The sequence below is a fragment of the Delphinus delphis genome, chromosome 12 (assembly GCF_949987515.2).
Source record: "Delphinus delphis chromosome 12, mDelDel1.2, whole genome shotgun sequence".
In the NCBI taxonomy this organism is placed as follows: domain Eukaryota; kingdom Metazoa; phylum Chordata; class Mammalia; order Artiodactyla; family Delphinidae; genus Delphinus; species Delphinus delphis.
This window is the reverse complement of record NC_082694.2, coordinates 32,758,151-32,769,740: the sequence shown is the minus strand read 5'-3', so window position 1 is coordinate 32,769,740 and position 11,590 is coordinate 32,758,151. Positions and strand designations below refer to the sequence as shown.

At 41.5% G+C, this 11,590-nt stretch overlaps 1 protein-coding gene across 1 annotated transcript; it reads left to right on the top strand.

Annotated features, from left to right (window-relative positions):
* The first annotated feature begins 151 nt into the window (after positions 1-151).
* On the top strand, positions 152-9,979 carry PNO1 (partner of NOB1 homolog). Its single transcript, XM_060026468.1, has 7 exons — positions 152-425; positions 660-809; positions 3,381-3,464; positions 3,658-3,718; positions 3,952-4,069; positions 8,488-8,558; positions 9,211-9,979. The coding sequence occupies exons 1-7, from the start codon at positions 219-221 to the stop codon at positions 9,276-9,278; spliced, it is 759 nt and encodes a 252-aa protein (XP_059882451.1). The 5' UTR covers positions 152-218; the 3' UTR covers positions 9,279-9,979.
* The last annotated feature ends 1,611 nt before the right edge of the window (positions 9,980-11,590 follow it).

Genomic DNA, 11,590 nt, shown 5'->3' with positions numbered 1-11,590 from the left:
GAGGGCGACCATAAGAATCAGTCATATTTTAGGACAGCCCTTCCCCCTGCCCAACAAACACACACAAACTCCTGCTCCAGGTCCCCTGCCTGGGACTTCTTAGGAAAGGGGGCGGAGCCCTAGGGCTGGTTGGCGAAGGCTGGGTCCTGCGAGGCGCGCCTGCGCTGTGCAGCCCAGCACGTGTTCGAGCAGCAAGCTTCCGCTGGAGTTTCTTGAGGATGCAAACCGAGATGGAGGCACAGAGTCCCTTGGCCGAGGCCGGCTTCACCCAGGTCACCCGAAAAGGTGGCCGGCGGGCGAAGAAACGGCAGGCTGAGCAGCTGTCCGCACCGGAGGAGGGCGAGGACGCGTCCCGCATGGACACCGAGGAGGCCCGGCCTGCCAAGAGGCCCGTCTTCCCGCCCCTCTCCGGGGACGGGTTTCTGGTACTGGCGGGGACCGAGGGACAGGAACGGGGCAGGGGCCAGAGGCGGGTCAGGACGGTGGCCTCTGGGTGATGTTGAAGCTTCTTCTGGCATGAAGCTCTTAGAGAGGTGACTCTCCTGATGTTTAATTCGTCCAGTTAAAGGGGTGTTCTTGATAACCAGCTGTTGTTTCATATCTCCACCCACCCCCTATTCCTCCAGACAACTCCTGAGTTGTGTTTTCTTGTATCATAGGGTGGGAAAGAAGAAACCAGAAAAATTCCAGTCCCAGCTAACAGATATACTCCCTTAAAAGAGAACTGGATGAAGATATTTACACCTATTGTGGAGCATTTGGGACTTCAGATACGCTTTAACTTGAAATCGAGGAATATAGAAATCAGGGTGAGGATAATGTTAACTTTTTTCAAATATACTGCGGTTTCTCTTTTCTACGGGGATGAAAAGGTATGAATAGACTTTCCTTAATGAGGCTTATTTTGAATGATTTTCTTCCAGTTTTCTAATATATTTTAGTGTTTGAACCTCTCAAATGCCTTCAAAATTTGCATACAACACAATTATTAGTTGAACTCATAAGTTCGGTCTGAAATCATACTAAAATACCAGCTGTGTCTTAGAAGACTTTTAATAATGTTCTGTTTTAATTGAGAAAAGGCTTAGTAAAGAGGTTGTCATGTTTCAGAAGTATTTAAATAAGCAACCAAAGTATTTGCTGCAGTACAGGTGCTATATATTTTAGTGGTATTTTTTTGAAAAAAAAAAGTATTAAGTGTAAATTATGTATAAGTGTGTTTATTTACTTTTTCATTTGTTCATTCCATGATGTCAGTCTAGGAGTTAGACAAAAGTAGTAAACTTTGGGGTATTTTGGTTTTTTGTTTTTAATTATTTATTTATTTATATTTGGCTGTGTTGGGTCTTCGTTGCTGCATGCAGACTTTCTCTAGTTGCAACGAGCGGGGACTACTCTTCGTTGCAGTGCGCGGGCTTGTCACTGCGGTGGCTTCTCTTGTTGGGGAGCACGGGCTGTAGGCGCGCCGGCTTCAGTAGTTGTGGTGCATGGGCTCAGTAGTTGTGGCACACAGGCTTAGTTGCTGCGCGGCATGTGGGATCTTCCCAGACCAGGGCTCGAACCCGTGTCCCCTGCACTGGCAGGCAGATTCCTAACCACTGTGCCATCAGGGAAGCCGGGGGGGGGTTCAGGGTGCCAATTTTGTATCAAAATCAGTGACCAAAAGTAATTATATCTTCCTTTTTAACGATTCATTATCAGGACTGGTATAGACTCATCTCTGTTGAAGGACTAGAATAATGGAATAAAGCAGGGAGGCACTGGTCTAAATAGTTGGCAAAGTTTAAAATACAGAACTTGACAGTAGAATTCCTCTTTGTTCCCATTGGCACTTTCATTCAGGTTTGTATGGCTTTCTGCCAAAACCTCTTGTTTGCTTATAAGTGTCCTTTACCTCATTGCTTTAAACCTCCTTTCACCACTCCATCCTCTATGCCAGAGCCAGATTAATTTTCTCAGACCACACTGGTTTTATTGATATCTTGGTATCTTCAGTAATTCTGAAAGATAAAAGTTTTTGACTGAATTTGCCTTTCAAGTAGAAGTCTCATTCCCAAGTTCTCTCACCATCTCTTTGAACATTTTTCTGTCCGTCATTATGGATGGATTTGCTCTCTGAAGGCCCTCTCCTCCCTACTCCCTTTTTCTTCCTCAGTTTCATCATCTTTCAGGGTCTAGCTCAAGTTCTTTCTCCTTTACCGTCAGTCCATTTTTCAGTCTTGTCTTCAGGGCCTAAACGTTTATTGTGCTTAACTGTCTTATGAATTGCAGCACCATCAATTTGGATTCCACTGACATTTGTTGATACTGCTTTGTGCCAGACACATAGCAGTGGTTTGGCAGGCACTACGTCATTTTGGTCTTCAGGACAGCCCTATGAGGTAGATGACATACCCCATCTAACAGATGTGAGGAAACTTGCCAAGGAGTTTCTTGGCCAAGGTCATCAGTGCTAGTAGGGACTCTTCCATTCCAACCTCCTTATTTTACAAATGAGAAAACTTAAGACCTAGAGCATTCATGGGACTTGCCTAAAGTCACATATAGAATTGCGACTGGGATCTAGTTTTATATGTGCCATTACACAACCCTGTATGGCTTCAAATTTGTCAAGTATGTGCTCTCCTCAACTCAATTGTGAGTCTGTGTGGGGGAGGAGAAATGATGGTTTTGGAATCAGATCTGTGTTCAAATCTTATTTTTTTACTTTTTGGTACTTGAGTTTCCTCAAATACAAAAGTATTTATCTTACTTAAATTTAGGTTGACACGAAGATTAGGGCTATAGTGTGTCAAGCACCTTTGTAGTACACATCATTTACAGGGATGGGCATTTTATGAATAGCACCTGTATCTGTGATTATGGAATAAACTCTTTGAGGGCAGGATCCCCTGCTTAAACCATTCTTGGTAATTAGTACTAGAGTTGTGGCTTTGGGAAAGAAAAATCAGCACAGGAATGATGGTTGAAGTCGGGAGATTAGATCAGGACTCCCAGGGAGACTGCATTGAAGGAGAAGAGAAGAGGACCAGCTTGGGTGGGATGGGCCGAGGATGGAGGTCCTTCAGAATGGGAGCCATTGGAGGAATCTTGCTGGTAACTCCAGAGTCAGATCAGCCTTGGAGTACAGTAAGTCATTTGACAGTCTTTGGGGGGCACTGCCCAGTTATGGAGTTAGCAAAGTTTTGTTTTGAAAATTAAACACGGTACTTACCAAAAACTGGGTCATAGAGAATATATTGGGGAAGGGTGGTAGTGAAGGAAATTATAATAATTGGAAAGGTCAGTCCTAGTAGTTTGTTAGAATATTATCTTTTTCATTCCGAGCTATAATTTGTGCTCCATAGCCACACCTTTTTTTTTTTTTTTTTTTTTAACAGACTTGTAAAGAAACCAAAGATGTTAGCGCTCTGACAAAAGCAGCTGATTTTGTGAAAGCCTTTCTTCTTGGGTTTCAGGTAGAGGTGAGTGATTTCATGATATCTGAAATGGGGGCTCGGAAAATACGCCATATGACTGTTTTGATGGATTTGGGCTTTTTTATGTTTTGTTTTTTAATTTGAGTGTTGTAGTTCTACAATTTATGAGAGTTAGCTTAACACTCATTCGCAGGTGCCTGAATGGAAGAGCTTCACAGTGTGTATTTCTGTATTGTAGGACGCACTTGCCCTCATTAGGTTGGATGACCTCTTCCTAGAGTCTTTTGAAATTACAGATGGTGAGTGTTTGGTGGTCTTTTCATATGAACTACTGGATGGTACTTTTCTGTTGCTTTGTCTTGTACCTGAGTCTCAGCTTTCCAGTCACATCAGTTGAGTTGTGTTATTAGCAGCTTTTCAAAAATGTGTTTTATGTCTTTCAGTAGGGAAATTTGGCTAATGATTAAACTTCCCATGGAAGTGGGTGATGCTGGGATGGCTTCCCTCCTGAGGTCTTGCTTTTCTCATTTAGTTAAGCCCTTAAAGGGAGACCACCTGTCGAGGGCAATAGGAAGAATCGCTGGCAAAGGAGGAAAAACCAAATTCACCATCGAGAACGTGACACGGACGCGGATAGTTCTGGCTGATGTGTAAGTATGTGATCTTGAGAAAATTATTGTCATAATTTATAGTTGGTCGTTTGCTGGTTTCAGGAAGTGATAAAGATTGTATTTTACATATAACGTAGCCACTAAATCTTTGTCAGGATATGGTTCTGGATGAATAGTTACCTACTTTGAAAACAGATTTCGTTGAGAAAATCTTAGATATTATAGCTTTTTTCTCAATTAGTAATGAAGGAAATGTTTAGGATCACTGTTAAAAGAAATTATATGACAGGTGAAGATTGAAATAGTATCTCAGGAGAATCTATTAAATCAGTAGAGGAGAGCAAGGAGTAGGTGTGTTGAATGCCATCGTGAGACTTTCCTTTAAAAAAGAAAAACATAAATGGATATACACACACATGCACGTCTATATAAAGGCCTTTCATAAAAGGAAGGTGACCATTGCACATTGTGGGAAAAACTAGAGAGCAGTTATATGTGAACATCAATAAGATGATACAGGCTTAAAATAAGGGTGCAGGAAGTCAAGCTGGGATTACCCTTCCCTGCCGGAGGTTGAAGCCGCTCTGTTGCCAGTTTGGGGTTACTGGCAGATGGCGCAGAGATTATATAATGCCGTGAAGTTGGGAAACGAAGCAGTTGACTGAGAGGAGGAGGGACCTGCCTACTGCTAAATCCAGAAATAATTTTATTTAAAATCATCTCATCTTTGCTCTGAACCAAAGTACTCACCATTATTTTCGAATCTGAATTTTAGACTATTTTTTATACTGTAAATAGAAAACTGTTAACACTATATTGGTGGCCCTGTTTACCTGAAGACAGGTGTGTTATAATTTTGACCTTTTATGACTTAAGCCTGGAGTTGGGACCACGGAGCCATGGGAAAAACTCTTTTGAACTAGAAATTTCAAAAATTGAAATGTTTACCACACTTTAAAATATCATAAACAGCCCTAAAAGTTTTTGTTAATTTAGAAATTTTAAAATGTAACTGATTTGCTAGTCCAATTATGGTTAACGCATCATATTAAGTTTATAATTTATAAATGTATCAGTGTATTTCTAAGGGTTAACTTAAAATTTACTCATTGAACTAATTTTTTAAACAGCTGTATTACAGTGTGGTTTACATACAATTAAAGTCACCTGTTTTAGGTATATAATTCAATGGGTTTTTGGCAAATACTCTGCAGTCCTGTGATCCCACTGTGCTCATTTCCATCAACCCAAAAGTTCCTTGTGCATCTTTGCGGCCCCTCCCAATTCCCAGGCAATCACTCATCTCATTTCTGTCACTATGGTTTTGCCTTTTCTCGAAATTCATATGGGTGGAAATACACAATATGTAGTCTTTGATATATGGCTTCTTTTAATTAGCATGTTGTTTCAAGTTTCTCCATTTTGTTGGGGGTTAGTAGTAGGTTTTTTTTCAGTGCCAACTACTGGCAAAGAAATGTACTGTCTTGCAGTTTTTGCTGTAAATAGGCTAATTGGAATCCACATGTTCAACAATTTATATTAGTTGTGATGCAGCCATAAGATGGACTGTTATGTACCCATAAATGTTATTTTTGATGAGATGCTGAAAACCTGGCAAAGATCACAGTAGGATGTGAACAAAATATAAAACTGAAAACCATTTGTTCCAGATACATTCAGGATATCAAATGGGAAAGAATGTGACCTATATGTCCTGGGACCTGTATGCCATTCCAACCACTGCCCCATTGCTTTGGTTGTTTTAGCAGCAAAACTACTCACACTGTATGTATCCTTGCTTCTGTATCTCCTCATCTTTCATGCTGTACTTCACAGAATTTTGTTTTTATCGAAGTTACACATACACATACTTTAAAATAATTCCTCCTGTCTGCTTCCATTTCCCCCTCCTCTGAGGGAGGAAATTTCAAGTCTTCAAGTTCAGCTAGCTGACTTGTAAAAATTATTTTTCCTCTGTATTTCCAAATATCTTTGTATAGCAGCTTAATTTTTCCCCCTCAGATTCACTGTTGCTTTTCTCCTGTGAAAGATGAAGATTCCTCTTTTGGACTTCCCCACCTCCGCCCACATGCTCAACCTTTCCAGCGCTCCCGTTTGCTTGCCCCTCCCTTTACACTGTGGGTTTGGTTCGACTCAAGCTCAGTATTACCTGAGCATGAAATCGGTGCTCAGGGTATTAACAGCTGAGCCAGGTGGTGTACTGTGGTTACTTTATCTGTCCTCTGCAACTTTGTTGTCACATGAAGAAATAATTCTTATGTTTCTGTGTGCTTTCTCAATATTTCAGTGTACTAATTGAATAGAAAGCCATACATTGTCTGTATCTCCGCTTGGTGGACTCAGATGCATCAGACATTTTAGAAATCTCTCCTGGAACCTTCTGTTCCAGAAGCACTGCTACCCTCTGCCTGGCACACAGTTGCCATCCCGGCTCCTTCTTTCACCATTGCCCCTTTGGTGTTTGAATCCCTTGGTTCTTGGATTCTTTGTCCTGCGTCCTCCTTGTTTTGGTGGTAGGTAGTCCTGGAGCTCGCTTAGCACAGGAAGGACATTTTGTGAGACCTGGTTGGGAAGATGTCTTCTATTCTGGCCGAGTATACAAATCTGTTGTAAATCATTCTCATTCAGAATTCCTTCCTGCAACTTCATCTTCTAATCCTTCTATTCAGTTTTCTTAACATCCTGTTGTCAATTCATGAGTGCCTGAAAATTGCTTTTCTAATCTCACTGGTTTGGGGGTTTATTTTGGTTTGTTTTTCTTCTTTTCTCCCTAGAGTTTCTGTTTCTGTACTGCTTTATTCCGCTTGCTGGTTGTGCCTTCTACTCTTTTGCACTGGGTGCTTTCCTCGGATTCTGGTTCCTCAGTGTGGGCGTCATATGTTAAGGGTGGGGCCGTAAGGAGCAGACTAGAAACCTGGGCTCGGGATGCCTGTGGGTGGGCTAGGGGCGGGGGGCTGGTGGCCTGTAGGCTTCACTTAGGATGATTGCCAGCCTGTTTCTTTGGGGAAGCCCCGATGTCAGTATCTTTAGTCTTTCCCAATGAGCAGGCCAGGCTCCCCAGAGAAGTATTCTCCAGTCTCTCTGCTGACAGACTCTGGGAGCCCAGTCACGAAGACAGTTGGAAGTCTCGCGGCTCATCGTGCAGACGTTTGCTTGACATTGCCCCTGTTTTCGTCATGGTGCTCCTACTTCCACTGTGCCTCATGCCCCTGGTCCAGCCCCCAGGGCTTTCACCTTCTGCAGTGAGCAGCCCCACCCCTTAATTTTACCAGAGTTACAGAGGGGTAGTAAGGTGGTTGCCTGGTTGCCCGGAGTGGGGAAGGAAACCTGGGGATCATCCTGAACAGACTTAACTGATTCTCTTGTTTTTAGCCTCGTTTTTACCCCAATTTCAGAAATGCCTGAGCCTTTGGAAGGGAGAGGGTTCTGTTTGACGTCCCCCCTGAAGATTTTGGTGTCAGTTTACTAAGTTTACTGATATTTTGGAAGATGGGCTCAGAAAAGCAAAATGCTATGTTCTCAGTCTAATTCGAACTATTTGGCAAGGAATGCCCAGTAAAAAGGTCTGGATGATCTCCAGAGAGTAGTGAAGAAATTTAGAGAATCTTAAATCTTTTTTCTTTCTTTTAATTTATTTTTATTTATTTATATTTGGCTATGTTGGGTCTTCGTTGCCGCGTGCAGGCTTTCTCTAGGTGCAGCAAACGGGCTTCTCATTGCGGTGGCTTCTCTTGTTGTGGAGCACGGGCTTTAGGCACATGGGCTTAGTAGTTGTGGCTCGTGGGCTCTAGAGCGCAGGAGTTGTGGCGCACAGGCTTAGTTGCTCTGCAGCATGTGGGATCCTCCCGGAGCAGGGCTCGAACCCATGTTCCCTGCAGTGGCAGGCGAATTCTTAACCACTGCGCCACCAGGGAAGTCCCAAAATAATCTTCAGAAAGCTTTGCAGTTAAAATACAAATATGTTTTAACTAAGTACAGTATTACCTGCATCTGGGTACTTTAATATTCCCAGCTCTGCCAGTGCGTCATCTCGGACAGGTGTTTTGATTTCTCACTAACTTGTTTCCTCGTATGTAAAGTGGGAATAGCTTCTGCCTGATAAAGCTCATGCAAGGATTAAATGAGAACATGGATGTAAAGCCCTAGCGTATTGGAGAGCACTCAGTGGATAGGAGCCATTATTCACCAAGGGTCTTAAAGAACTGAGTTGTTTTTTAATTTTTTATGTCTTTCCCTCATAATTTTTTACTGGGATGTAATGCACTTATCATTCCCCTTCAGAGTGGTTTTCGGTATACTTACAGAGTTGTGCGGCCATCACCACCACCTTTATTTAGGCATGTGTATCTATCATGAGTTTCCGGAGTTTCTGGATCATGGGACTTCGTTAAGGAAATGCTTTTTGTTGCTAACCTGTCTCACTTTATCTCTTGCAGGAAAGTTCACATCCTTGGTTCTTTCCAAAACATCAAGATGGCAAGAACTGCTATCTGCAACCTCATCCTGGGTAACAGCAGTTTCTTCCTATGTTGTCTTCTCTGAAGGAAAAGAACAGGGAATTTAGGAACTCAGATCCCATTTGCAGGTCACTTTAGGGTCAGGGTGATGATAAAGGTAGCAAGCAGAAACTCTTGGGGGCTGGCAAATGTGGGCCCAGAGAGAAAGCAGGAATCTTTTTGCTTGGATTCCATCTGCAAACCCGAGAGAAAGGGTTTATTGGATGACATTGCTTACATCGTCACTGCGTCCCCTGATGAGGTGCGCTAGGGAGCCCTTCCAGAATAGCAGGCAGCATTGTTTTAGGTTCAGCCAAAGGGGAGCTGCTGAGCAGCATCAGTCAGTCATCTTAATCGATTGACTTAGTCCCATTTTCAAACCACACTTGCGGTCAGAGCCATGGGTGGTAGCGCGTGCTCGAGAAATGTGTGGGATCCACCGCGGTGGCTGCTTTTCGAAACGTTTTGACAACTCGGAGTCTTTGGCTGTTAGGATTTAAAATGTGCTTTGGAGAATATTTATGTGGTTTCCTTTATGGTTCTTTTGTCGATTTAAGGTAGATCCAGCGGAAAATGTCCCTGTCCTTTGTAGAGTTGCAGACCATTTTCCACGTAGCATCTATATGTATACGTGTGGATAATCTTTTTTATTTTCTCCTGCAGGAAATCCTCCATCAAAGGTTTATGGCAATATCCGTGCTGTGGCTAGCAGAGCGGCAGACCGATTCTGATTTCAAATGAGAGACTTTTTACCTTGTCTTTGAATTCTAGAGAAAATGCCTTTCCCCTCTACAAGTGGTCACCAGACACCATGTGAAGAACTTTTCAGTCGTGGATACCATTATTTATACGAGCACATTAAGTATAATTTATTTTTTCCGTTTTAAATCACATATCGATTTGCATAGTTTATAATCCTCTCATTTGGAGGGAAACTTATTTAAAAAAACAGTTCTATATTAGCTTCCAAGTTTTTTGTTTATAAATTTATAAAAAGTTATTTCTTCTCTATGAGTTGTAATTAAAAGAATTATCTCAGAAAACCTCTCTTGACTTGTGACCCTTAATACTGGATGGTGTGTGAATATTTTAGACCCAGGTCATAGCAGCAGTTTGGATATACTCTGTGGACCAAGGAAGGCTAATATTTGTACCTATTTTTGCAGTTTGTAAAATTAAAGATTACATCACAAGGTTGATGTGAGGAAGTTGTTTTATTTTTTAAATAAGTGTTTAATGAAAGCAGTCAGACCTTACCAGTGTTTGGGTGTACTACTTCTAAGTAGTAAAGGTGAAATATGATAAAAGAATATTTTTACCCCTAAGAAAACTACTATATTCTGCAAATGTAATAGATTGTTTTAACAGGTGTCTGCCTAAATGTTCTGATTTATATTATGCATTTTTTTAATGAAAGGAACCTACTTCATTAAACTGATGTTATTCTCTTGTACATTTCTGCAACCCTTGACCAAAACTTTAATGATAGGAGTATTAGAAAGTACATGTAAGAACTAGAAAAAGTGTTGTTTTAAAGTATTGCTATTAAGCTTTCTATTAGTTACATGTGCCACTATCCCAAACTATTTTGTACATTGCATTGGGATTAGATATACTTAATATTACAGTGGGAATCCAGTGGGAAATTGCTGGAAATGTCCCAGCAGTAATTTTTTTATCCTTTGGCAACACAACAGCATGGAGAGTGTATGTGTATGTTGATATCATTTTACTCACATCCTTTTGAAAAGGAATTTGTCGGGACTGCCTCATTCTGGAGCCTGCAAAGGCTTCAGGAGGTACTTGCCTACCCGCCACGCTTTGTCCGGGAAGTTATATGCAAAATTGTGAGTGCTTAGGGTGTACTTTTCTAAGGAATGGGTCCACAGTTTTAATCAGGTTTCCAAAGCGCTTGGCTGAGATGAACCATCGCTACGTAACCATAAACATTTTGTGCTGATTCTTAAAGAGCATCATTTTGATTGGAAAAACACGGGTTTTCTATGTTAAAGTGAAGTAATCTTCTGGTATTTACTTCCTTTTGAAGATTTCTTACGTAGTTAGAACTATCAGTAATATAAGAGCAAATATATTTCTTGGGCAGTTGCTAAAATTTGGGATACTGAACTTTTACCGTCTTGAGTTTTGGGCCTCTCCCTGGGCAAACATCCCCCAACCCCCAGGGAATCAGCACTGCTTGGGGCTTGAAAGGGAAACAAAATGTTAGAGGAAACCCAGCTAATTCCTGGAATGGAATAATGAAGAAAAAATAGAGGTAATAAATCTGACTATATCACAGTGGTAGTTGCAGTGGGAGTTGATCTTGACCTGGATCAAATCACTTCTTCAAATTCTTCTCTAAGGCCTGGACATGAAATCTAATAACCAAAAACCTCAGCGATGCTTATCCGTATTTCTGTGGCGTCTGTCATGCTAACCTGTGATTATTTTAGTGTCTGCCTCCCACCCTAAAGCCTCCGATCTTTAGATTCTCAGTATCTAGTACAATTTCGGACACATCATGTAACAGTTTATTAACATATTAATTGCTACTTGGCTGGGGAATGGGCATGAAAGAGGAGTATTTTCTTAGATATTCAGTGGCCGGTAAGGGAAGAGAACTTGTTTCCTCCTAGTCGTTCCAGAAGATTTGGACTCCAATTCTCATCCTATCTAGAGAAGAAAGCTCATGTTCATTGAGCATCTGGGAAAGAGACCTGATTTTCCTGATTCCAGAACCATGGGACAGCATGCTTAATGTTAGATTATTGAGTACACGGTGACAGTGTACATAACCATCCTACAGCTTGCAAAATGCTTGGATTATACAAATGTTAATTACTCATTTGGTGAAAGAAATCATTCAGAGACACCAGTAATCTGAAGGAGGTTTGGGAGAGCAAGGACTCGCTAATTTGATCTGGCTAGCTGATAAATTTATAATGCCCAAGGTTAGTAAAAGGTGGAAGTGGCAGTGGACTTTAGCTTAAAATGTGAGCTAATTTAATGAGCGATTTTTGAGCATGTGGGAATTTCTGAAGAC